The following is a 26,712-nucleotide window of genomic DNA, read 5'->3' as shown; positions in this document are numbered from 1 at the left end:
TACCTGAGAAGGATGCCAGATTTACTGCCGTACCTAATATTTTTTAATTAAATGTTAATTTAATCATGAAAAAAATCCATAAATTTTATCGTAGACAATTAATGAATCGTCTGTTGAAATCATATATAGTCACACCTCAATTCAACAAACATTCTTTAGTGTTTACTTTGCATGAAGTACTACCATTCCTGCCCTCAAAGAGCTTATATTTTGCTGGGGGGAAATAACATGCACACAGACAAGTAAGCACAAATATATATAAACACACACATATGTATATGTGCATACACATATATGTGCACATACACATACATACATAAACACATATGGACACACCCACACATACACACAGTAACAGGAACACAGTAGGTGGCACAGTCTATAGAGGCTGGGCTTGGAATCAGGAAGACTTACTCAGCTTCCTGAGTTCAAATCCAGCTTCCGACATTTTTTACTGTGTGACCCTGGACAAGTCACTAAAAGTGGGTTTATCTCACTTTCCTCATCTTTAAAATGAGCTGGAAAAGGAAATGACAAACCACTCCAGTATCTTTCCTACAGATGTTGCCACTTGAGAAAACCAAATGGGATTATTAAGCACCTACTATGTATCAGCATTCTCTCCACTGTACCATGAACATATGTGTGCATGTATACACAGTCACACATATCTCCATATATACACACGTTGCCTCCAAAGCAATCAATCAACAAGTATTTATTAAATTCCTCCTCTGAGTCAGTACTGTATGTACTATACCTTGCATATATGTATACATACATACATACATACATACATACAATGAAAAAACCCAAATGGGGTCACAGAGTCAGACATGACCAAAACAATTCAACAACAACAAAAAAGTCTAAGTTATTTCACAGGTAGGAAAAGAGAAGTCATTGGAAGAATCTTGAAATGCCTCATGTAGGAGGTGGAACTTAAGCAATAGCATTGATGAATATACTTATATTCTGTACCATTGGATTTTGCCTCATCTATATTGAGCTGACCTTTCTTTTGTGAGCGAAGAAACTTCATTTAAAAAGAGACATTTACAGAAATCAGGTAACACACCCATCTCATGAAAGAATGAGCCATACAAAATTGAGGTTTCAGGCCTGTTGCCATTTAACACAAAAACATTTTCCCATTTTAAGTAGATTTCAAAAGGCAGTACAAATGTATTCTGTCATGTCCCAAGACAAAAATCAGTGATAACAATAAGCAGGGTCTCGTCTATATTATTACTGCATGACATATCCTTGAAAAATAAATTTATTTGAAGCAAAAAGTGAAAAAAACAACAATCTTACCTCTGACAGGCAACGAAATCAATCCAGATAGCTTCTAAAGAGAGCATTTTAATCTCCTCCCTTGTAGGCTGAATAAAAATAATTGCCAAATGCTACTTGACATCTTGGCTTTTATTGGTACCTTTAAAAGAGAGGCCTACATATGAAATACGCAGATGTTCCTCTGAGGACAAAGACACATAGGTACTGCCATACCTGTATAGCCTAATAATATATCTCAGCCTGTCTCCCATTGGGTCCAACAGAAGAGTCTTAAGAAAAAATGATGCATCCCAGAAGGCACTTGATCAACTACTCAATAGAATATCCTTTGGAGAAGATTACCTCCAGATTCTGGGACAGATTTTTCATGTCTTGAACCATAAAAAGTAAAATAACTGAGGAAACCATTCTATTTTTATCCTTCACCAGTCAAGTATAATTGCAGGTGCTTTTCTTAGTTATAAAAGTGTCTTTTCCTTTCAAGAATCTAATGGAACATTTTCCTTAGTAAATATTCTGCAGCAATGTCTAACAGCTACCCAAAAACTGTTTTCTAAAAAGTTCCTGCACCAACCTCCAGGAGGCTTACATACTGCACTACCTGTCATCAACCAGTAATTTACATTGAATTTTGCCTAGACAAAAGAGTGAAAATAATATTGGTGAGAGGAGTTGCACCATTTCCAGGATAAAGGATAGGGACCTACTTGCTTAGCCATCCTTGACAAGAATATTTTATTACTTCTAAGTCATATATGGAGGCAGTGAGGTGGTACAGTGGATAGAGTTCCAAGTCTGGAGTCAGAAAGAGCTGAAGTCAAATCCTATCTCAGATACTTAATAGCTGTGGGACCTTGAGCAAGTCATTTAACCTGTGTCTGCCTCAGTTTCCTCATCTATAAAATTAGAATACTAATAGCACCTACCTCCCAGGATTGTTGTGAGACTCACATAAGATAATAATTGTAAAGTGCTTAGTACAGTGCCTGGTATGTAGTAAATGTTACATAAATATTAGCTACTATTTTCATTACATGTGTATAGGAGTTTGGTGGGATGAAACAAATACTATAATCTCCTTCCCAAACATTCATAGTTCATAAGTCAGTCTCAGAAAAAGGGACATTAATGCTCTTTGTATCTTGGAAGAAGTAGCATTTTTTGTGGCTAGGAGGGAAAGGTTCTTTGATTTCAAATTGAACTACTCTTTAAAAAAAATGATGGTACCCTCCTATGATGCCAACATTCATCAAATCAGTTCACTGGGGCAGTGACGTAGCTCAATGGATAGAGTATTGGGTCTGAGTTTGGAAAGACTTGAGTTCATATCTGATCACACTCACATACACAAGCTGTGTGACCTTGGACAGTTAACCTCTGCCTGTCTCAGTTTCCTAAATTATAAAATATGGATAATAACAGCACCTACTTCTTATGGTTGTTATGAGGTTAAAGCTATCAGAGACAGCCAGAGAATTGTCCAAGAATTATCTTTGGACTTGGAAAACAAAAGTGGGAGATGAAATCCAAGGGAGAAGATGATAAGGGAGCACCTCAATCCTTCAGTTAGGTGATGTCACTAGCCTTGGACAAAATACCAGAGAGAGTGCAAAGAAACCAGCAATAGAACTACTGAGCTGCTATCAGTAGAGAGCAGAAGAGGTGATACAGAAGAGGAGACACACAAGTGGTATCCCAATATTTTTAACAATCTTCAAACCATTTGCTAGAAAGTTTGACTTTCATCACATTAATCAGTGGAAGGAACTTGAGATAATTAACCCAAGAAGGCTTAGAGGAGACATAATAGCTGCCTACAAGTATTTGAATTTTTTCAGGGATGCTTTCCCTCTACAAACACTTGTAAATCTCCTGCTATGTGTGCACCATTGTGATAGGTGCTAGAGAAGATTTGTAATTCAAATAAGACACATTCTCTGCCTTCATAGCACTTATAACAGAGCCCACTTAGAGGTAAGTAAGTGGTACAGTGGATAGAGCTCCAGGCCTGGAGTCCAGAAGATCAGAGTTCCAATCTAGCTTTAGATGCTTGTTGGTTAGAAGACCCTAGGCAAGTCACTTAGCCTCTGTTTGTCTCAGTTTCCTTAACTTTAAAATGGAGATTGTTATAGCATTTATATCACAGGATTATTGTGAGGATCAAAGGAGATGGCATTTGTAAAAAATAAAAATGCTTACCACTTTTGTTCTTCTATTTTGTTCAGTTGTTTCAGTCATGACTCTTAGTGACCCCATTTTGAGGTTTTCTTGGCAAAAAGACAGGAGTGGATTGCTGTTTTCTTCTCCAGCTCCTTTTACAGATGAGGAAACTGAGGTAAACAGGGTTAAGTGCTTGCCCAGGGTCACACAGCTTGATTTGAGCTTAGGAAGATGAATCTTCCTGACTCTAGGCCTGGCCCTCTATCCACTGCCTAGGCCCTATATCAATGCTTATTTCCTTCTTTCTCCACAAAAGTGAAAAAAAAAAACAACCAGATATGTGTAATACACAATATTGCATGATAACGTGTATAAGCTTCAAAGCACAGCATTACATGTCTGGGGAAAGGATAGTCATTACCAACAGGGAGAATCAAAGAGAAATTCATGGATGAGGTGACATTTGAATTGTCTTAAAGGGTGGATAGGAATTGGAGAAGCAATAAGGAGGAAGGAGACTATTCCAGGCACAGGGGACAGTGGATATAAAGGCAAGGAGGGAAATTTGTAAGTTCTTTGAGGGCAGGTGCTATCTTTTGCCTGTTTTTGTATATCCTGCACTTAGTTCAATGTGTGGCGTGTAGTAGGCACTTGATGAATATCTATTGATTGACTCATATTTGGGCAACAGAGGAACCCAGTTTGGCTAAGAGTATAGAATGTATGTGTGGAGTGGAATAATATGAACTAAAATGAGAATGTGGCATATTACAACATTTTTTTGTCTGTCAGGCAAAGAATTTTGAACTTTATTCAGGCAATAGGGAACCACGGATGAAGGGTTTCTTTTCTTAAGAGGTCAGGAAAAGGGCTAATAGTCAGCAAAAGGGGGAGAATAGGAGAGCCGTCAAGAGAATGTGGCGTCTCTGAAGCCAAGGGAGGGAGTGATTGGCAGCATCACGTATTACAGAGTTCAGAAAGGGTGAGAACTAAAAAAGAAAAAGAAAGAGAAAAGAAAAGGACAATTGGATTTGTTGATGAGAAGGTCATTGATGACCTTTAAGAGTTTCTGTAAAGCAGCAGAGGTAGAAGCCAGGTGGCAAAAGGTTGGGGACATGGAGGCATGAAATGTAGATAGTCTTTTCAAGAAATTTAAGAATCAAATGGGAAAGAAAAATGGAAGAGTGAGTGGATGGGGCTAGTGGGGTCATGGATAGACTTATTTTTAGGACTGGTGAGCCCTAAGCATCTTTGTGGGCAAATGGGTAGAAGAAACTAAAGAAAAAAGGAGAGTTTGAAGATACAAGAGAGAGAAAATGAATGGAGGAGGGGACAAAGTTCTGAAAGACGTAAGAGGGAAAGCAATCAAGGGTGTACCTAAAGGGATTAGCCTCTTGTTCTGTGACTAGAGGCAAAGAGGAGAAAATAGAGATCAGAGTGCTACTCAGGCAGCTAATCTTGTTCAGTTGTGTCTGATTCTTTGTGACCCTCATTTGCGGGTTTTCTTTGCAAAGATGCTAGAGTGGTTTGCATTTTCTTCTCCAACTAGTTTTACTGATAAGGAAACTGAGGCTTACAGAGATTAAGTGACTTGTCCAGGGTCACATGGCTAGTAAGTGTCTGAGGCCAGATTTGAACTTACAAAGATGAGTCTTCCTGACTCCAGGTCTGGTGCTGTATCTTCTGGGACACCTAGTCCAGCAGCCAATAGCCCCAATTCATTCATACTATGAATATGTGGTCATCTACCATTAAGAGGTCAGAAGTGAAGAAGACCCAAGTTCAAACCCAGCCTCAGACACTTAGCAGCTGTGTGATTCTGGGCAAGTCACTTAACCTCTGCCAGCCTCAGTTTCCTCATCTGTAAAATGGGGATAATAATACTACCTAGCTCTCAGGGTTGTTGTGAGAAATAAATGAGAGAATAGTTTTAAAGTGCTTTGCAAATGTTAAAGTATTTTATAAATGCTGGTTATTATTATAACTTAGAGGATTAATGCCAGCATTCCAGCCAGCTGCTTAGAGGTGGTTAATAGCAAAATCACGTGTCTCAATTCCTTTCTGTGACAGAATTATCAAGTGCCTTGTCTATGTAAGATGGAGCTCTCAGTTATATCTAGAGTTGAAGAAATGGTGTGTGCTCCATTTTTTTATAAATGAAGGATTGATATTAACCCATAACCCTCACTTCTTCCCCCTTGTGTCATTAGATTTCTTCATTCACTATGTCTAAGAAGCATCCAAGTAACAGTAAAGGATGTGAAAAGGGATGAGAGACCCAGTGGAGAGGACCTGACACATACTCATTCTATGTCCCTGGCAAAGTCATCCAGCCCTTTTGTTGTTTCTCCCCCATCCCCTTCCTGCCTCGGGCAACTCTAAGGCTAGAAAGAGAGTGTTAATCTGGAGTCCTGCTTCTATGAAGGGAGTTTCCTCATTTAATCCCATGTGGATCTCTGCTTTTAAAAAAAAAACTAGATTATTTAGGGTGGGGAATAGGTGATTGCTTATTTCATTTTTGGTTAATACCAGGATTATTTCCCAAGAGTAGGAGTTAAATTTAAAAGATTGTGGTGTTTTCACATATTTCATTAGGGAATGAAAGATATTGGGTTCACCTTATAAACTAATTTATTCTCAAATAAATTACTTTCTTCAGGGTTGTCTCCTAGTTACATTCACTTCCTTTCTCCTACCCACATGAATTATATCAAAATTTTCAGAAATGAGACTGAAATATCAACTTACCATTTGGGTGACCTCATTTATCTCTTGAGGTCAAACACTGAAATAACTAAGTGGCCAAAGGTCGGTCACTTCAAAGCAAGAGGCCCAATCCATGAAAAGTTTGTGAGGCTAGGCAAGGTCCCTCTTGGACTTCCCTTGTGCTAAAAGTTGGAATGGAAATGAAATCCTCAGTTTTTTATTCATTCATTCAAAGCACTTCTCCACTGTTATGTATTTGGATATAGATTTGGGCCAGCAGCTCAATATTCTGTTGGAAGGGGGGCAAAATTCATTTCACATGATTTTTTCTGTTCTGTATTAAATTTTTTTCCCTCATATTCTAGTGAAAATCTCTTTTTTGGCAATTGGTTGTTTTTTGTTTACTTTTTTGTTTAGGTCTGGGAGAGGAGATAACTAACCAGAAGTCAGATGTAAAAACTAATTAATATATCTCATCATAATGTATCTGATTACAGTTCTATCAGCATACCTAAAACTGAAAATTTTCCCAAAATTCTGTGTCTCTTAATTCATCAATTTCTTTTAATGGTACCACTATTTTCTCAGTCACCTGCACCTGAAAATTTAGTTACCTTTTACTCCCTTCTCTCCAATTGCCTCACCTTCCCCCACCCCAACTACTCATGCAGCCAGATACTAGGTATTATCCTTTATAGCTCAGCAATATTCCTTCCATTTGAATGAATTAATGAATGATAAATATACACATATATGTATATATGTGTGTATAAATATATATATATATATGTATATACACAAAATCAAGGGTGTGCTGGAGCCAGCTCTAAGTGGATAGTAAGAGTCAATTGTTAAATTTCTAGTGTCAACCATGTACACCAGTAGAAATCAACAAATGTTATAAAGCAGGGATTGAGTTATTGCTTTGTTGTCTAGACAAAAGGGGTTAAGAATCCTTGGTCTATTATAAGAACATATAGCTAGTGTACAACAGATATCTATTGAACGAACGAATGAATGAATGAATGAATGAATCACCACTTTCCCTTTTTTTCTCACTGGGGCAAATATCTTTCTCTATTTCTTCCCCATTAGTTGAACATCAGGCTAATGCTTCTATTGAGTAGTCTGACCTGATTAGTAGATCTTCTTTGCCCCTCTGATAGAGTGAAAGCTCATTAGAGTGAAAGACTAGTTTAAATTACTTGATCACTATGTGTGTTCCTTTTCATTTGTCTGGAATGAATTTCATCAACTTTGTTTGTTCCTCTGGATCACTAATCTTTCCTTGGTTGGGGGACAGTGGAAAGTAGGGTGGCAAACTGCTACAGAACAAGCAAGAGTTTTGTTTAGACTATTTTCCTCACCTATCCCTCTCACTCCATAACAAATGGACATTTTTAACCTCTCCATTTCCCGATTTTTTTTCAGGGGGGTTTGTGTTGAGTTGTTCAAAGGATTCTCATCACAGATCTTGAAGTCTGTTCAACTGAGTAGTGCCAACTCCAATTCCTTAGCCAAGAATCTTTGGGACTCCTGAAGATGATTATGATGCTCTGTTTTTAGGACAAGGCAGTCATTATGGCAAAGTGAATGACAGTTGACATTCTTCTCAAGCTATTAAGTCCTTATCCTACAACAACAATCATGGAATTCCTCTCCTCTGTTGTCTGGGACGCGTCTGACTTCTCGATGCTAGAAATGCTAAGGACTGAGGGACATTTTCTATGTACCAAATTATATTTAATCAAGCAATCAATGAACAGACATTGAAGCACCTACAACATACCAGGCATTGTGAGAGCCCTCAGGCATGCAAGAACACAAACAGTCCTTGGTGTCAAGCAGCTTACATGTTAACTTTCTATGCCCCTCCTGAATCTCTTTCCTATAGTTGTTATAGACTCGATCACCTGGCAAAAGTGTGATTTTGAGTCTCTTTTTTTTTTTTTTAATTTATTTATTTAACTTTTAACATTCATTTTCACAAACTTTTGAGTTACAAATTTTCTCCCCTTTTATCCCCTCCCCCCCAAACATCAAGCATTCTAATTGCCCCTATGACCAATCTGCTCTCTCTTCTATCATCCCTCTCTGCCCTTGTCTCCATCTTCTCTTTTGTCCTGTAGGACCAGATAGCTTTCTATACCCCTTTACCTGTATTTCTTATTTCCTAGTGGCAAGAACATTACTCGACAGTTGATCCTAACACTTTGAGTTCCAACTTCTTTACCTCCCTCCCTCTCCACCCCTTCCCTTTGGAAGGCAAGCAATTCAATATAGGCCTAATCTGTGTAGTTTTGCAAATGACTTCCATAATAGTTGTGTTGTATAGGACTAACTATATTTCCCTCCATCCTATCCTGTCCCCCATTACTTCTATTCTCTTTTGATCCTATCCCTCCCTATGAGTGTCGACCGCGAATTGCACTCTCCTCCCCATGCCCTCCCTTCTATCATCCCCCCCACCCTGCTTATCCCCTTATCCCCCACTTTCCTGTATTGTAAGATAGGTTTTCATACCAAAATGAGTGTGCATTTTATTCTTTCCTTTAGTGGAATGTGATGAGAGTAGACTTCATGTTTTTCTCTCACCTCCCCTCTTTATCCCTCTACTAATGAGTCTTTTGCTTGCCTCTTTTATGAGAGATAATTTGCCCCATTCCATTTCTCCCTTTCTCCTCCCAATATATTTCTCTCTCACTGCTTGATTTCATTTTTTTTTAAGATATGATCCCATCCTCTTCAATTCACTCTGTGTACTCTCCCTCTATGTGTGTGTGCGTGTGTGCATGTGTGTGTGTGTAATCCCACCCAGTACCCAGATACTGAAATGTTTCAAGAGTTACAAATATTGTCTTTCCATGTAGGAATGTAAACAGTTCAACTTTAGTAAGTCCCTTATGACTTCTCTTTGCTGTTCACTTTTTCATGGTTCTCTTCATTCTTGTGTTTGAAAGTCAAATTTTCTTTTCAGCTCTGGTCTTTTCATCAAGAGTGCTTGAAAATCCTCTGTTTCATTGAAAGACCAATTTTTCCCCTGAAGTGTTATACTCAGTTTTGCTGGGTAGGTGATTCTTGGTTTTGGTTCTAGTTCCTTTGACTTCTGGAATATCCTATTCCATGCCCTTCGATCCCTTAATGTAGAGGCTGCTAGATCTTGTGTTATCCTGATTGTATTTCCACAATGCTTGAATTGTTTCTTTCTAGCTGCTTGCAATATTTTCTCCTTGACCTGGGAACTCTGGAATTTGGCCACAATGTTCCTAGGAGTTTCTCTTTTTGGATCTCTTTCAGGTGGTGTTCTGTGGATTCCTTGAATATTTATTTTGCCCTCTGGTTCTAGAATCTCAGGGCAGTTTTCCTTGATAATTTCATGAAAGATGATGTCTAGGCTCTTTTTTTGATCATGGCTTTCAGGTAATCCCATAATTTTTAAATTGTCTCTCCTGGATCTATTTTCCAGGTCAGTTGTTTTTCCAATGAGATATTTCACATGATCTTCCATATTTCCATTCTTTTGGTTTTGTTTTGTGATTTCTTGCTTTCTCATAAAGTCCTTAGCCTCCATCTGTGCCATTCTAATTTTGAAAGAACTATTTTCTTCAGTGAGCTTTTGAATCTTCTTTTCCATTTGGCTAATTCTGCTTTTGAAAGCATTCTTCTCCTCATTGGCTTTTTGAACCTCTTTTGCCAATTGAGTTAGGCTAGTTTTCAAGGTGTTATTTTCTTCAACATTTTTTTGGGTCTCCTTTAGCAGGGAGCTGATCTGCTGTTCATGCTTTGACTTCATGTCTCTCATTTCTCTTCCCAGCTTTTCCTCCACCTCTCTAACTTGATTTTCAAAATTCTTTTTGAGCTCTTCCATGGCCTGAGCCCATTGGGTGGGCTGGGACACAGAAGCCTTGCCTTCTGTGTCTTTGGCTGATGGTAAGCATTGTTCTTCCTCATCAGAAAGGAAGGGAGGAAATGCCTATTCACCAAGAAAGTAACCTTCTATAGTCTTATTTCTTTTTCCTTTTCTGGGCATTTTCCCAGCCAGTGACTTGACCTCTGAATATTCTCCTCACACCCACCTTCGCCTCCTGATCCTCCCAGCCAGCGTTTGGGGTCTGAGATTCAAATGCTGCTTCCAGCCTCAGGGCTTTTGGCGGGGGCAGGGCTGCTATTCAGTGTGAGATTAAGTTCAGGTGGTCAGGTCGGGGCAGGGCTGCCTCTCAGGCTCAGTTCCTTCAGGGGGTTTATGCACAGACCTTCAACAATGGATCCAGGCTCCTGCCTGCTTGGGGAGCCCTGGTCTGCCGCTGCCTCTCAGCTTCTGCCTCCCGAGGGGGCCTGAGTTATGGGGGCATCCCACTCCCCTCTCAACCCTCCAAAGAGACTCTCTCACTGACCCCCATCACCTGTGGGTGGAGGGACTTGTGCGGCCGCTGGAGATCCCATCCCTGAAGCCTGCTCGGATCTGTTCCTCTCGGTGCCGCAGCCGCGGCAGGTCTGGGCTGGGCTCCACGTCTGCAGTGCGACGGACCTTTTGCGAGAGGTTTGAAGGTCCCTCTGGAACAGAAATCTCCTTCGCTCCACTGTTCTGTGGCCTCACTGCTCCAGAATTCGCCGTGAGTTTCTTTATACAGATGTTCTATGGGTTGTGGGTTCGGAGCTATGTGTATGTGCGTCTTTCTATTCTGCCATCTTGGCTCCGCCCCGATCTTGAGTCTCTTTTTTTAAAACAAGCTCAGCCCAAATAAAAAGAAAACACCCCAAATCCCACTTCACCTCACAAAATTGGGTAATGGACTTGACCTGTACTGAGCGCTGAATGCACATTCTCTAAGTCATGAAGAATGAACCTTCTTTTCTGATCTGTCTCAAGTTCCTCTTCACATTCAGACTTACAATTTGATAAAAAGACCAGTCTGCAAATCCTGTGAATCCCATCTATTGAAGCATTATTCAGACAACCAAAGACACTTATACCTACAAACATTTATAGTAGGAGAACCTTCTTATCCACAAGCTGAAGACAACAAAGAATCCTTCTATGAAGAATCCTAGGCTAGCATACTTGTACTCTGTGATCAAGCCTCTGTCAGACTGTCTCTGTAGAGGGTATGTCAATTCAATTCAGTATATCTTAATCCAGTGCACAAACATTCATCAAACATTTATGGAGCTATACTCCAGGGTAGCCACTGGAGATACAAAGGCAAAAGCTAAACCATCCCTGACCCCAAGGAGCTTACAATCTATAAGAATAAATATGGCTCCTAGGATTATAGAGTTGGAAGGTGCCTCAGAGTTTGCTTCACCCAATCCTCTCATTTTATAAATAAAGAAACTGAGGCCAGAGAGTTTAAGTAACTTGCCCAAAGTTACACACAAATAATTGACAGCAATCCAGGATTCATATCCAAGTTTTTTGACTCCAAATCTAATGTTTAAAAACATATATGTATATATACATATATGCAACATATACATACATATATATTTCCTGATATATATATATATATATATACATATATACCAAACAGGAAATAGATCTACCATTTCATTGTTAAAGAGAGCTCCCAATAGGGAAGCTTCTTCTATTAGTGCAGATATACAACTACTTTGCAATCTGCAGTCCTGGACTGTTGCTTGTGGTTATTGAGATGTCAAGTGACTTGCCCAAGGTCACACAGCTAGAATGTGTCAGAAACTGGACTTGAACACAGGTTTCTCTGATTCCTAGGCCAGCTCTCTATTCACCATAATATACTGCCAGGTAAGGTGACCATGATACCACCTGGTCCTTCCTAAACACTTCATCATAGTGTAGAAAAAAAACTAGGTTCTCAGAGGCTATTCTCATAGAGTGGCAAATGCCATCAAAGTTGAAAAGCTTTGAGTACAGGCTCTAAGGAGGGCTCTCTTTACAATCTTCTCACACTCTAAATTAATATCAGATAAATGGCTACCTATTTGGGTATTGGACCTAGCTAAATACTTAACACACTCAGTAAATACATGGAGGAAATTGATATTTGATACTGAATTTGTCATTGGTGATGCCAGTTATACAATGGTAGGTAATGAAGGTCATTTAACCTATCAACTATGGGGCAATTACCTCATTGTCATCTTTGACCCTGTCTAAGTCTTTCCAGGAAGGGCAGACAATTATGTCTATTTGAAAGAGTCATTCCAAATTACATCCATTATAGGATCATAGATTTAGAGCAGGACAAGATCTCAGAGGTCACCTAATTCAACCCCCTCCTTTCAAGATGAAGAAACTGAAGCCCAGAGAGGTGAAATAATTACCCAAGGTCACATAGCTAATAAGTGGTTGAGCTGGGATTAAAGCCCAGGTCCTTTGACTCCAAATCCAGCACTATTTCCATCACAACACACATTCCTACAAAGTGGAGATGGTTGTAACTACAGCTGAAATTGGTGAACTCGTTTGGGTAAATAGATTTATGGAGTCCCCCAACCTTCATTGGCTTGCTCTATTAGGCACAGTTCCAATATAGGTGTCGAGTCATCTTTTACTAGAAACCAAGTTGTTTTTTTGTGAGAGTAATAACATATCCTTGGCTAAAGATTTTCCTTAATAAATAACTCATTTACTGTTACAGAGCTGATACCAGTGAACCTTGAACTGACCTAATCTCCTCTGTGGTTGTAAAATCTTGGATTTGTTGATTCAAGGTCTTTCATCTAAATTTATCTATTAAGCAGTTTTTCTAGGACCTAGTTTCTGCTTTCTCCTTCACCTCTCACCTACTACTTAAGGTGGTTGATCAAGACTATACTTCAGTTTATTTTCACCTATCCACCTGCAAATAAGGAGGACTGCTTAGCTAGGTGATGCAGTAAATAGAGGGATGGACAGAGGGATCTGTGTCATCCAATACAAGTCCCTTGATGTCTTTCTGCCTCAGGTTGCTCATTTGTAAAAGGAGGATAATAATAGCACCAGAATTATCGCAAGGATAAAATGAGATAATATTTACAAAGTGCTTTGAAATTCTTAAAACAGTATATAAATGCTAGTTATTATACTTACTACTTATAAGAGAAGAATATTAAAGAATGAGCTTATCACCGCCAGGGACCTCAGAAGGCTTCCATTCCAACTTCTTCAATTTATAAACAGGGAAACTGAGTCTCAGAGATGTTAAGAGGCTTGTCCAAGCTTATGCAGTTGATAAAGACAGAATTCAAACCCAAGTTGTGGGACTCATAGGATCATAGATTTATAACTGAAAAGGACCTGAGGGGGCACCTAGTCCAGTCCCTTCATCTGAGAGATATGGAAACTTGAGACCGAGAGATGTTACGAGATTTAGCCAAGGTTACGACAGCAAGTGGAAAAGCTAGGAATCAAATTCGGGTTCCCTGTTCCCAAGCTCTTTCTATTAGGCTACATTGCCTCCAGTCTAGCTAGAGGTCCCTAAAAGTTAGATGGTTTGCTCAATATCGCTAAGGTAGTGGATGACAGAGAAGCTACTCAAACCTATCCTCTATCTCCAAATGAAAAATTCATGCCATCATACCATGTTGCTCTGACTTAATGAAGTCAGTTTATGGAAAATGAAGCAATAAAATCAATTCCAGAGAAAGAATTTTGATGTTTCACTGAATATTTGTTATTTCTCTGAAAATCAGTCAGCAAGCAGTTATTAAGCTCCTACTATGTGCTAGGAACTTTGCCAAGTACTATTCTTGATTGTGGAGGATGGAGAAAAGAGGTCAAAATTGGTTTTTTTATCATATTCTTATGGATTTCAGCCAAAATAGAGCAAATTAATGAAAGATCTGATCCTTTTCTTATTAAGAGAAAAAAGAACCTCAGTCAGTAGAGCTCATCTTGACATAAGTTTCCCACCTGTTCCCTTTGAACTTGATAATTGCTAAACAGTTTCTAAAAGATGGCCTGAAGAGAGAAAACTCATTTTTTTTCAGTTTCCAAAGTAGGGATGGTTTGAACATTGACTCCTCAACCTTTGAAAACCCTATTTTTGCTGAGTTCTGATCTGAAATGAACACATCTAACAGAAAAAAAAAAAGAAAAGTAATGCCATGGCAGCACATTTCTAGTCCAATCTCAGCAGTGATCTGAAATTTATTTTTATTGGTGTTAGCAGGAACAATATGCTGCTCTCCACTCCCTAGTTACAAAGAAATATTTGCTAGTTCCATTGATAAAAGAGTAATTCAGTAGAATTCTCAGTACAGGGAAATGAAGTGATGGTGTGATGAACTTAGCAGTTTAGAACTTTTTTAAGGGTATTGAAGAACTTGAGAATTAAATAAAATAATAAAATTCATTAAGAAGGGGAAAAAGACATAGAATCTCATAGAATCTCAAGGGAAATAATGAAAGAAGTAGTCCTGCAGGGAACCTTTAAGTAACAGACCTGAAACTATATTATGTGAACATATGCATGAAAGACCCATGATTTCATCAACTTGGGATTTGTGTGTTATGATAGAAAGAGCCCTGTGCTTGGAATCAGGAGATACAGGTTTCAATTGTGAATTTCACATTCATTAGCTACGTGGCCATTGGTATCTGAGTATAAGATTTTTCATCCTCCCCCTAAAACTTCAGTTTTCTCCTTCTGTATCTATATGGGGCTTAGACTTGCATTTTACATCATATATTAAAATAATATCCAACTGGATATATGATCTATTCTTTAAAAAAAATAAAGGAGAAAGAAAAGGAAAGGGGAAAGAAAGAAAAGAAAAGAAAGAAAGGAAAAATCTTTTAAGTTGTTAATTATGAGAATTCCTTAACAAAGAGTTGATTATAATAGAAAAAAGTTGAATTATATTAAATTAAAAACATTTTGCATAATCAAAATCAATGCAACTAAGATAAGAAAATCTGACATCTGAAGGGGAAAGCTTTTCATCAAATGATCTCTGACCAAAGTTTAAAATCTAAAATATATAAGAAAGTGACACAGATATGTAAGACCAGGAGCCATTTCTGAATAGATAAGTGATCAAAAAATACAAACACTTTACAGAAGAAATGTAAGTAGTCAATAATCATATTAAGAAATACAACAAATCACTAATAATACAATAAATACAAATTTAAGCAACAATGAGATTTTACCTTACATCTGTCAAATTTACAAATAAGAATTTAAAAAATGGTCAGTGCTACAGGGGCTATGGAAAGATAAGCACACTATTGGTAGAGTTATGAATTGGCTTAACTGTTCTGGAAAATAATTTATAATTATGTGAGAAATGTCACCAAACTTTTTATATACTTTGACTCAAAGATCTCCAACTGGTTATATATCTCAAGGGAGCAAATTATTTTTATTTAAAAAAAAAAAGTCCCATAAATAACAATATATTCAAAGCAATACCCTTTGTAGTACCAAAATCCTAGAGACAAAATAGGTGCTCATTGATTGAATGTTGTATAGAAATATAATAAAATACTGCTGCACTGTTAAGACATGAACATCAGGAATTCAGAGAAATGTGAAAGACTTGTAAGAAGTTTTGCAGAGTTAAAAATGCAGAACCAAGAGAAAAATACATGACTACTATAATGCAAAAGGAAACAACACTAAAAGACAGATGAACTTATTTTAGTGGTAATGAACAATTTAACAATTTTAATTTCAGATAATAGTGGAGGAAAAAACCCCTCTCTCTTCTCAGTAGGGAGGTGGGAGATTACGGGTACAGAATATTGTATATGATATCATATACTTATTTGTTGGCTTACCTTAACTGTTTTTCTTTGTTACAAAAGAACATTTAAACGGAGGTGGGGAGAGGATGGAAGGTATTGTAAGAAATAACTACAAAGCTTAAAAAAAGCAATTCAAAACTAGGAAAAAAAATTATACATTTTCCAAATGGCTCTATTCTCTCTTTCCAGACTCCCTCTTTCCACCCATCCCACCTTGGTAACTGCTCTATTATCATTCTGTAAAGCTTAAAAATGATAAGTATATATTTTGAAAACAATGGAGAATTTGAAAAACTGTAGTGTATTTTATTCTCATACAAGCTTAAAGTTTACAGAACTTTTGACTGACATAGGGAAATCCCAGGTGAGGATATGCCTTCTAACAAAGTAGGATGGCACCTTTTCTGTAAGTAATTGTTGCTCAGAGTTTTAAGAAGTTAAGCAACTTACTTAAGATCCTACAACCAGTATGTATCAGAGGTGGGATCTGAACCCAGGTCTACCTGGTTTCAAGATTAGATCTCTATTCCCTGTGCCATGCTGGCTCTCATACAGTTTTGGATCTTTTGTGACACTATAAGATTGTTTGTTTTTTCATAGAAATATGTGTGTTTTATAAATATTAACATTTATAATAAGTGTCTCAGGGATAACTGTAACCAGAATTCTTTTTCACCTGTGGCAAAAAAGAAGAGGATAGTACAACCATGTGTGCAGATTGAATTCATAGTGAAAACGTAGGTGGTCTAGTTTCTGTCCCCTTGGTTGTTCTAGAGAAAGGTAGTTCTAGAGATTCACCCATTCACCATGGCAAAAACACCCTAAGGATGACAATCCCACTATCCCAAGAAAGACTGCAGGCAAGGTACAAAGATAGTGGTCACCAAAGGAGGAAGCAAGCCTCCCTTGGAAGAAGTCATTTACCCTGTCACTGTCCTAGAGCAAATCCACATTCGCCTCATGCTAGTTTGAATTCTGGACTCCAGTGTCATTGAAGGGAAATATTTGACCTTAGGTAATGTTATAAAAAGAAAACTTGAAGTAGTGAAGAAAAAAATGAAAGAAACATAGCATGGCTTTTTTTAGGGGGGAGGGGAGTATGTTTGGGAGAATATTAATAGAATTATAAGATCATGTTTTTGTTCAGTCAAGTTCAGTGGCATCCAACTCTTCACTGACCCTATTTGGGGTTTTCCTGGCAAAAAGACTGGAGTGGTTTGCCATCTCCTTGTCCAGCTCACTTTACAGATGAGGAAACTGAGGCAAACATGGTTAAATGACTTGCCCAGGATCACACTAGTAAATATCTGAGACTGTATTTGAATTCAGGGGACAGCTAGGTGGTGCAGTGGATAGAGCACCAGTGCATGAATCAGGAGGACCTGAGTTCAAATCTCACCTCAGACCCTTGACACTCATTAGCCGTGTGACCTTGGGCAATTCCCTTAACCTCAATTGCCTCACCCTGGGTCATTTCCAGTCATCCTGATGAATATCTGGTCACTGGATTCAGATGGCTCTGGAGGAAAAGTGAGGCTGGTGATCTGCACAGCCCTTCACTCAAAACAAAGTCCAAGTGCAAGTCATGTCATCATTCTCTGATAGTATGGTATTCTTTGGCAACGAAGGATGAATGAACACAATTTGAACTCAGAAGATGAAGTCTTCTGATTGCAAGCCCAGTGCTCTATCTACTACAGCATATCAGATCACAGATGGAGCTAGAAAGGAGTTTAAAAGTTACACAGTTCAATCCCTTCATTTTTTCCATTGAGCAAACTGAGACTCAAAGAGGTCAAAGAACATGTTCAAGGTCACAGAGGTCATAAGTGATAGAGCAAAGATTCAAACTCAGGTCTTCAGTTCAAATCTTGTGTTCTTTTCACCCATTATACCGAGAGAGCTCTTTGTTTGTTCGTTGGTTTGTTCATTTGTTTATTTGTCTGTTTAATATAACCACTGAAATTTAGGTCAGTAGTTTAATCTATGTTAGGGAAAAACTACGAGGCGTATTGACCTTACTTGGATAATTTCAACGTTGGCCTTGGTCACCTCATAATATTCATTTCTCTTCCTGATAAAGCGATTGGAAATTTTGGAGATGGAAGAGACTTTAGAGATTGTTCAGTCCAGCTTCCTCATTTTACAGATGAGGAAACTAAGGAAAGAAGAGGAAAGATGACTTTTTCAAGGTCGCATAGCTAGTTGCCAACAGAGCTTGAATGAAAACCTCATGTCTCCCTACTCCCCATCCAATGATCCTTCCACTACATCAATTGCTACCCTGCCTTTTGTCTGTTCTTTTTCACCGAGGCCTCCTGGTTCTCTCTGGCTGCACCACATGCTTACATATTTCTACCATGTTGCATTTTCAATTTGAAAAGCTAAATGGATTGTTTAAAAAGGATGATTTCAAAGCTGCCAGGCCAATAATACCGTAAACTCCACCAGTTTTTATTAGAGTTAAATGACAGTATAAATCATGAGAAAGGCTTGAGTGCGCCAACCACAGAAACAGCCATGTTCCACACTCTTGGAGTGCTGAACCCCATCCAGTTGGCTGAGAAAGCACCATGTGGCTTAAAATCATTTTTCACAATTACTGTCCTAACTAGTCAATCGTTTTTGGCAGCTATATCCCCCCCACACAGAAGAACTCGGCTAATTCTCACTCTGCTGATCTGCAAATCTGAAAAATTTTTGCAAAAGAACCAACCAGGATGTCTTCATGAAATTCAGTGTCATGGACGAGAGAGAGAGAGAGAGAGAGAGAGAGAGAGAGAGAGAGAGAGAGAGAAGGTCCCTCTTTCTGCAACTTTCTTTTAATTACTACATGGTTTAAGCAGGTCATCATCTCTTAATAACAGAATAATGCAAGGAACTAGATGGAGTCATTAATGGGTAGAGTGTTAGACTTAGAGTTAGGAAGGCTTGTTCAAATACAGCCCCAGATACTTACCACCTATGTGACCCTGGGCAAATCACTTAATCTCTATCAGTCTTAATTTCTTCATCTACAAAATGGGGATAATTATAGTACCTACCTCCTAGAGATGTTGTGAGGACACAATGAGATAATATTCTTAAAGAGCTTCCCAAACATTAAAATGACATGTAAATATTGATATTTTTAACCCTATTTGCCTCAGTTTCCTCATCTGTAAAATAGGGATAATAATAGCACTTACCTTGCAGGTTTGTTATGAGGATAAAAAAAGAGAAACTTTTGTAATGTGCTTTGTATGCCTTAAAGCACTATAAATGCTAACTATCATTAGTATTATCAACAGTATTATCTTCAGATGAAGATTCAGCACCTCTTATGAGGTATAGTGTAAAGAAATTGTTTAATTTTTTTTAGATGGCATTTGTGGTTGACTTAGTACAGGGAAATAAGTCCCATAAAGGAGACTCCCTCTAACAATGAAGACACGTACTTACTCTTCAATTTTTGGTCTTAGAGAGCTGCCTAGGGCCACTGACAGTCCATAAACTCATAGGGCTTCCCGAGACCCTTTCTGGGCATCTATGAAGTAAAAACTATTTATCAGGATGTTTTTATTTCTAAAAATAGTTAAGAAATCAATAGATAGTACTCACTTACACAAAAGATAATTTTTGGAGTATAAAGAGAGACCCTAGGCAGCTATGTGGTACAACGAACAGAGTGCTGGACCTTGAGTCGGGAAGATTCATTTTCCTTAGTTCAAATCTGGCCGCAGACACTCATTAGCTGTATGATCCTGGGTAAGTCACTTAACCCTATTTGCTTCAGTTTTCTCATCTGTAAATGAGCTGGAGAAGGAAATGGCAAATCACTCCAAAGTCTTTGCCAAGAAAGACTCCAAAAGGAGTCATGAAGAGTCAGACATGACTAAAATGAATAAACACCAACAAAGAGAGACCAAACTTTTTGAAACCAAAAAGTTTGAGAACTGCTAGCCCAGGACACCCAGAGATTAAGTAATCTGAGTCAGTATCTGTCAGAAAAGAGACTTGAACACAGGTCTCTCACTCTGGTCAAGAAACACTAGAATTTTGTCAGTTTCATTTTAAAAAATATTCTTTTGGGCTTGGCCATGTGACATTTTCTATATGAATTTTTATTGAAAGCATACTAGTCCTGAGGAGGTGAACAAGTAATTCCATACTGAGGTAGTTTACTAATAATTATTATATAATAATATAATTTTATTAAATATTAAGACATAATTATTAATGATGGTGTTTATTATTATTATTTAGTGACTAAAACACAAAAGCACTTTCATAGTACTGTAGAGTTACCATATTAATATAATTTCCAACCTATAAAAATGGGTGTCCATCAGAAGTTCTAGTGCTAAATTCCAACAGTGTTTATATTAAGACAAGTTAAATTCCTTAGGAATTCTGATCAATGAAACTAAGGAATTCTCATCAGTATAAGGACCAGCCCTGATTTCAGAGGTCTCATGATGAAACAAGCCACCTACCTACTAACAGAGAGGAAACAGACTTAGAGTGGCATATTGAAACATACATATGTATACACAAACATATATACGTGCATACATACAATATATATACATAGGTATACTATATACAAACAAGCTATAGGCAGGATAAATTGAAGGCATCAAATAGATGGAAGGTAATAGATGTAAGTGGAATTGAAACTACTGAGGTCATACTAGACTCACTGATAAATGTAAAACATTTTTAAATTTTAAAAAAATTTATTATATATAAGATTCCCATTCCTAACAAGAAGAGTCCAATCTTCCCATCAAATAATGATCTTTCAGTATAAGGATAGGCAACCAATCAACAAATATTTAATTAGAAACTTACTATGTGCTAGACACTTGAGATAAAAAGATAGAGATGAAATAGTCCCTGGTGTGAAGAGTTTACATTCTATCAGGGCAAGAAGGAAATTCTTATTGGAAATGATGAATCGGTAAGAACTGAATTCAAATCCCACCTTTGACAAATGTTTCCTGGGTTACTATTAAGTCAGTTAAATCTCAGTATCCTCATCTGCAAAATGGGGATAATAACAGTTCTTACCTCAGCGGGTTGTCGGGGCTCAAATAAGACAACATATGTAAAATGTTTTACAAACTTTAAATTATTATAAACATCGATTATTATTATCATTACTTCACCAAGGCAGCTGTTAGACTGTAACCAGCACAGCCTATTCTCATACAGAAGGTTTCCTCATTGGGATACTCCCTACATCAAGAAAACCAAAAGTCTGGAACAAATTTTTAAAATTTAATGGATTTTGGGTAATTATTTACATATAATATGTAATATACATATAATGTTGAAATAACTTTCAGGAATAAATGTTTCAAGCTTGGTCATCCTCAATTTTGGATCCTTAAGTGCCCTTATTAATATTTGATTTTCCTTAGAGACAAGTAGAGCTTTCCAAAAGCAAAAAAAGAAAATGGCCAAATAGACAGATTGCTTAATTATGTTAAAGCCATCTATATTGTGAGTTTTCACTGACTTCTTGAAATTTTGACCCACCCCTAGTGTGCCTCTCCTGTCACACAGAGCCTTAACTTCCTGCAGCACTCAAAAACAGCATATAATCAGAATTTATTTTCCTTCCGAGCAAGAGCAGTGACCCTATAAACTGAAAACAACTCCAAATGTTAAAGGAGCCAGCCAACCAAATGGAAAAACTGTCAGCGAGACCAGGTAACTGTCACAAAAATCAAGCTTAAATTACCTAGGTTAGGCTCGCGTGAATACTCAACAAATGACGTGTACTTTTTAACTTCAGACTTTAGTTTTTTAATTATATTTTACTTTTTTCAAGCAACAAAAACCTGACTTGTCTCCCTCCTACCCACCATCCCTCTATATTGAGAATGATAACTTCACACTTTAAAAGTTCTGCTATTCTTTTACAGACAACTATGGAACGATCAGATTAGCTTCCTCAGAAGAATTAAAAAGCCTCTGAAATCATCATGTCCAGAAATTGTACCTGGTGGTCACTGGAGACTTAGGAATTCTGTGGATCCTGTTCCCAGTCTTTTCTTCTCCCTATATTTCCTTGATTTGCTTAAGAGAATTCTTGAAATGACAAGATGTGTACCAGAGATGGGTAATTAATAGAGCTTGGTTTAATCAATGAATCTGTGTATTTATTGATCACCTACTATATGCCAGGCCCTGGGAATAGAGGAAATAAGCAAGCCCTACTCCCCAAAACAATCTTGTATTATTAAAAGACAGCATGGAATAGTGAAGAAGTCCCAGGTTCAAATCTAGCCTCTGATGTATATATTAGTTGTCCAAACCCGAGAAAGTCACAACTTCTCATCCCTCAAATGTTTATTAGTCTGTAAAACTACAAGTTGAAGAAGGTGTGGGTATCTGGGTTGGTAGTAATACCTCACTGAGATAGCCTTATGCCAATGAAATCATAGATCTTACCTTAAAAAAGTTCATTAGTGACATATGAATAAGTCCGTGGTTTGTTTTCTGATATTCACCCCTCATTTGGAAGACTATGACCTAGAGTGATCTCAACAAAATCTCAACCATTCAACTTTCCATTTCCTACCTCTTATAGCAAAATGTTATATAGGGCACAATTCAAAGAAGTGAAAAAAAAATAATTAATAGTGTTCTAATATCTGCTAGCACATTAACTAGTCTCCACTTAATTGACTTTGAAGCAGAAAATAATGCTCCCTTCCACTATTTGAATACAATGCCCAGTCCCAACAGAAGTCCATCAGTCAGCAAGGATTGGAACTGTATGAATTAGAGTCCATAGTTTTTGCTGTTATTACTGCTTGTACTTACCATATACCACATGCTTGGCCACTTGGGATCATTGAAATAAGTAGACTGGGCACCACTGAGTTCAAAGTCCCTCTTTATCCTTTTTTTAACCACTTGCTGTTGTATCCACTCAACCTGCCAGGGAGAAGAACATGATAAATATTGACATTCCATAAAGAAGAACAAGAAAAATAAGGCTTGTTGGGGTCATTTACCACTGACCAAACACAGCCCACGTTCCAGGCTTCTTTCAGGAAATTTACATGGACCTTGGATTAGGGATTCTTGAGCAACCTACTCATATGCAGGTGGGATAGTGGAAACACCAGGAGACAGCTGAGTTCAAGTCCTTGCTTGACACTGGCTGTTTGTGTGACCTTCGGTGAGTTACTGAACAGATCTTAGATCCCTCATCTGTAAAATGAGGAAAAGAATATACACACCAACAGTCTCATAAGGTCAGTGTGAAGTAAGTGTTTTGTAAACCTTAAACCTATTTTTAAAAAGCATATTTCACTTCTCTAAGACTATAAATTACAAAGAAGGTGCTGACCTGAATTGGTAAAAAGGGAGTTTCCTCATCTAGGAGAGTTAATAATAATAAATTCATAAGTTATAAATAAATCATAAACAAATCACTAATAAAGTCATAGGTGTAGTCCCTATTCTTATCTTTCACTGGCAGGTTATTATGAATCAATAATGTTATTAGTAAAAACTATTATTTTTATCATTTATATATGTTTTCGTGACCTACAAAAAAAAGCTTATAAACCCTTCTATGATCACCCATAAGTTTTCTGTATTAAAGAGTCATAGCCTGGGCATCAGGAGATCTGGCTGGGTTATAATGCAGCCCTAACATTGACTTCCTTTCTGCAGTTAGCTGGGGACTTATCCTAGACACTGCATCTTTGACATGGGATCTCAATTTTCTGGAGGTGGGAGACTAGAAGGACAATTCCTTTTATAACAGGCATAATTACTGAAACAGAAAGAAAGCAACCTCTGTGGGTCCCCACCCCCAGTACCCTAGATCCATTTTAGTTTTTAAATTACCAACTGATCTGGAAAGCCTCTCCAATCTGCCTTTTTTAAAGTGTCCTTTTGTTGAATTTTTTTTCCGTCTCTCAATAGCTAATTTAGTCACAATGCATTCAAAAGATTAGTACAACCATTACCTACCCCTACCTCACCTCAAAGAGAAGAGGGGAGGGAGAAAGCAGGAGTCCACTGTTCAGTGAGCCTGTCCTGATGTACTCATTCAGGGAACTTCTTAAGACTACATTGTATAATTGAGGCATTAGATGGGGGAAAGAGGCCAAGGTACTGCTTAACAGGTTAGATGACTACATGCTCCAAATACAAGGCAAATAGGGTATTAAGGCCCTAGGCAAATGACCAGAGCTAGAATTACTTAATTCAAAGGAACATCTCAAACTGCAGTTCAAAATAGGGATAGCGACTAGACCAGGGTGGGGAACCTGCAGCCTCAAGGCCACATGTGGCCTGAGACCGAAGTTTCCCCACCTCTGCACTAGAACTCTGATTTCATTGATAGGATTATTGCTATTAAACACCTAAGTGCCAGACAGTTTACTAAGGAGACAAAGAAAGACAGGCGGGGGGAAAAGTCCCTGCTTTCAAGGAGTTCACAATCTAATTGGAAAGATGACTTGGAAACTGTTCTTCAACAGGAAATATATTGAATAAATTGGGGAAAGGTTAATTTCACAGGGAGGGCAGCTATGTGGTACAGCGGATAGAGTGCTGGCCCTGAAGTGAGGAAGACTCATCTTCCTGACTTCAAATCTGGCCTCAGACACTCGCTGTGTGACCCTGGGCAAGTCACCTCACCCTATTTTCCTCCGTTTCCTCATCTATAAAATGAGCTGGAAAAGACAAACCACTGGTATCTTTGCCAAGGAAAAACCCCAAATGGGGTCATTAAGAGTCAGACATAACTGAATACAACTGAACAACAATCTCCCAGGGAAGACATTAAGATTAAGGAGGACTAGGAAAGGCTTCTTGCAGAAGAAGGGATTTTCACTGAGACTTGGTGGAAGGGAAGCTAAGAGGCTGTGAGGAAATTCCCTCTCCCAATACAGGTCATTAACCTTAAAAGCTGCCAGGAGCAGCTAGAGTAAAGATACGACTGGAATCCAGATTTTCTATCAATTAAAGCAGGACTCCTCTCTAATCTCTCTAATGCAAGCACTTCTTTCTCCTAGCTAGGTGGTATTATGCATAGTTCTGGACCTTCTCAAGGGAAAATTGGGAAGGTTTGACTGAGTCTCACCTTTGACACTTATCTGTGTGACAGGTCACAACTTTCCTCAGCCAGCCTTTCCTATACTCTATAAAATGGGGATGAGAGGAGTAGCTGCCGCATTCACCTTACAGAGTCCTAACACAAGGAGTATTTTATTGTTCTGCTAACAATGGCTAGTTTGGAGCTCATGGCTCTTTAAGTAAATAGTGCAACCTGTTTGTGGTTAAGACCGCAGCTCAGCATCATACTTGTGGCTTCGCTGACAGCTCATTTTACCCAGATAATGGGTCTGAATAAACAAATTGGAAATCATGTTCTGGCAATGGACCCTGGGTCTTCCCCTGTGTAAACTTGTACTAAAAAGCTCTGCTTTGTCCTCTTCTCACCCCTTCTCCCCTTCTACCCTCACACTTAGTCACAAAACACCAGCCCCACTATTTTTCCTATTCTTACTACTTACTACTTCACCAGGAATGACCCAGAAACTGAGAAGTTTTTTTTTTCTTTCTGTGCCCAAACTGTATATCGTGGAGAAATGTAACATTTTTTTAAAAGCATGCCTTATGAAGCACATTGTCATTAAGAGAGAGGATTTATTCTCCTACAATTATATTATAAATAACCTATGAAACTGAAACTCTCAAATGCTGGCCTCATGTAGTTTAAAATTGGCATAGCCACCTATCTTGTTTTCCCTCTGGAGCAGCAGCCTAAACTCTATGTTTCAGCCCTTCATCCTATGGGTTAGAGATGCAGAACACTGGACTTGGAGTCAGGAAGACCTGACTTTAATTCCTACTGTTGACACGCAGCTGTGTGACCCTGGGCAAATCTCTCAACCTCCTTCACTGTCAGTTTTCTCATCTGTAAAAGGTTAATAATGCCTTTGCTATTTACCGCATAGGATTATTTCCACAATAAGGCAATACAGGATATCCTAAAGATCTTAGGTGCAGTTTTAAGCTGTGACAGCTATTTATTTTTCTTTCAAAAATATTTAAATGAATTTAAGAACACTCTAATATATCCACTCACACACACACACTCCCTCTCCCCCATCCCGTAGCCACTAAAATTAATTCAATGAGGGTGGAGGTTGGGTAGGAGGGAGTTGGGAGGGAGTGACTATGAGTTATAATCTTCCTTTTCAGCTATAAGGCCAGAAGCAGAGGTAGGGTCCAGGAGAAGGGGAGGAAGGGGGCCAGGAGTTCTGGAAGTGGGCAGTGGGATGGCTGAACTGGAGTGAAGGCTGTGGTATCTCCTCTTCTGTGTCTGCTTCTCTCTTCAGAAACATCCTCCTACTCCAAGTGCATCTCACACTATTCCTTATCTTTCTCCTTTCCTCCAGCATCACCATTTTCCTCCCACTCCTCCCAGGATCCATACTCTTTATGCTCCTTAATCCCCATCTAGGTGGTTGTTAATGAAGCTATTAAAGCTTAAAACTGCACTAAGACTTTTGGGACACCCTCTACAGTATATGTGAAGCCCTAAGTAAATGGCATTTATTATTACAGACAAGATATCCAAAACAAACAGTAATTGTCTTAGGAAGTATTTTGTATTTTTTCATTCCACATAATAGATTTTTGTCTAAGAAAGATTTTAAACATTGATGCCACACCTACACTTTCTGGTATATCAGGTACAAGGCTTTCCTTTCCTAGTTCCAAGTTTCACCTTGACAACTACAGTTGTCTAATGTGACTAATTGATCACTCTGTCTTAAGTCTCACCCCATTCCATTCTATTGTCAAAACAGCTA

At 38.3% G+C, this 26,712-nt stretch overlaps 1 protein-coding gene across 3 annotated transcripts in view; it reads right to left on the bottom strand.

Annotated features, from left to right (window-relative positions):
- The window catches only part of PCSK5 (proprotein convertase subtilisin/kexin type 5), a 602,002-nt gene that overhangs the window by 463,304 nt on the left and 111,986 nt on the right, over nucleotides 1-26,712 (bottom strand). For all 3 annotated transcript variants that reach the window (XM_072597475.1, XM_072597476.1, XM_072597477.1), the window contains exon 3: nucleotides 22,694-22,807. In XM_072597475.1, the coding sequence (XP_072453576.1) occupies nucleotides 22,694-22,807 (114 nt within the window). The remainder of the gene's footprint in view (nucleotides 1-22,693; nucleotides 22,808-26,712) is intronic.

The sequence above is a fragment of the Notamacropus eugenii genome, chromosome 3 (assembly GCF_028372415.1).
Source record: "Notamacropus eugenii isolate mMacEug1 chromosome 3, mMacEug1.pri_v2, whole genome shotgun sequence".
Classification (NCBI taxonomy): domain Eukaryota; kingdom Metazoa; phylum Chordata; class Mammalia; order Diprotodontia; family Macropodidae; genus Notamacropus; species Notamacropus eugenii.
The sequence above is the reverse complement of the archived record's forward strand: the minus strand, read 5'-3'. Positions and strand labels throughout refer to the sequence as shown.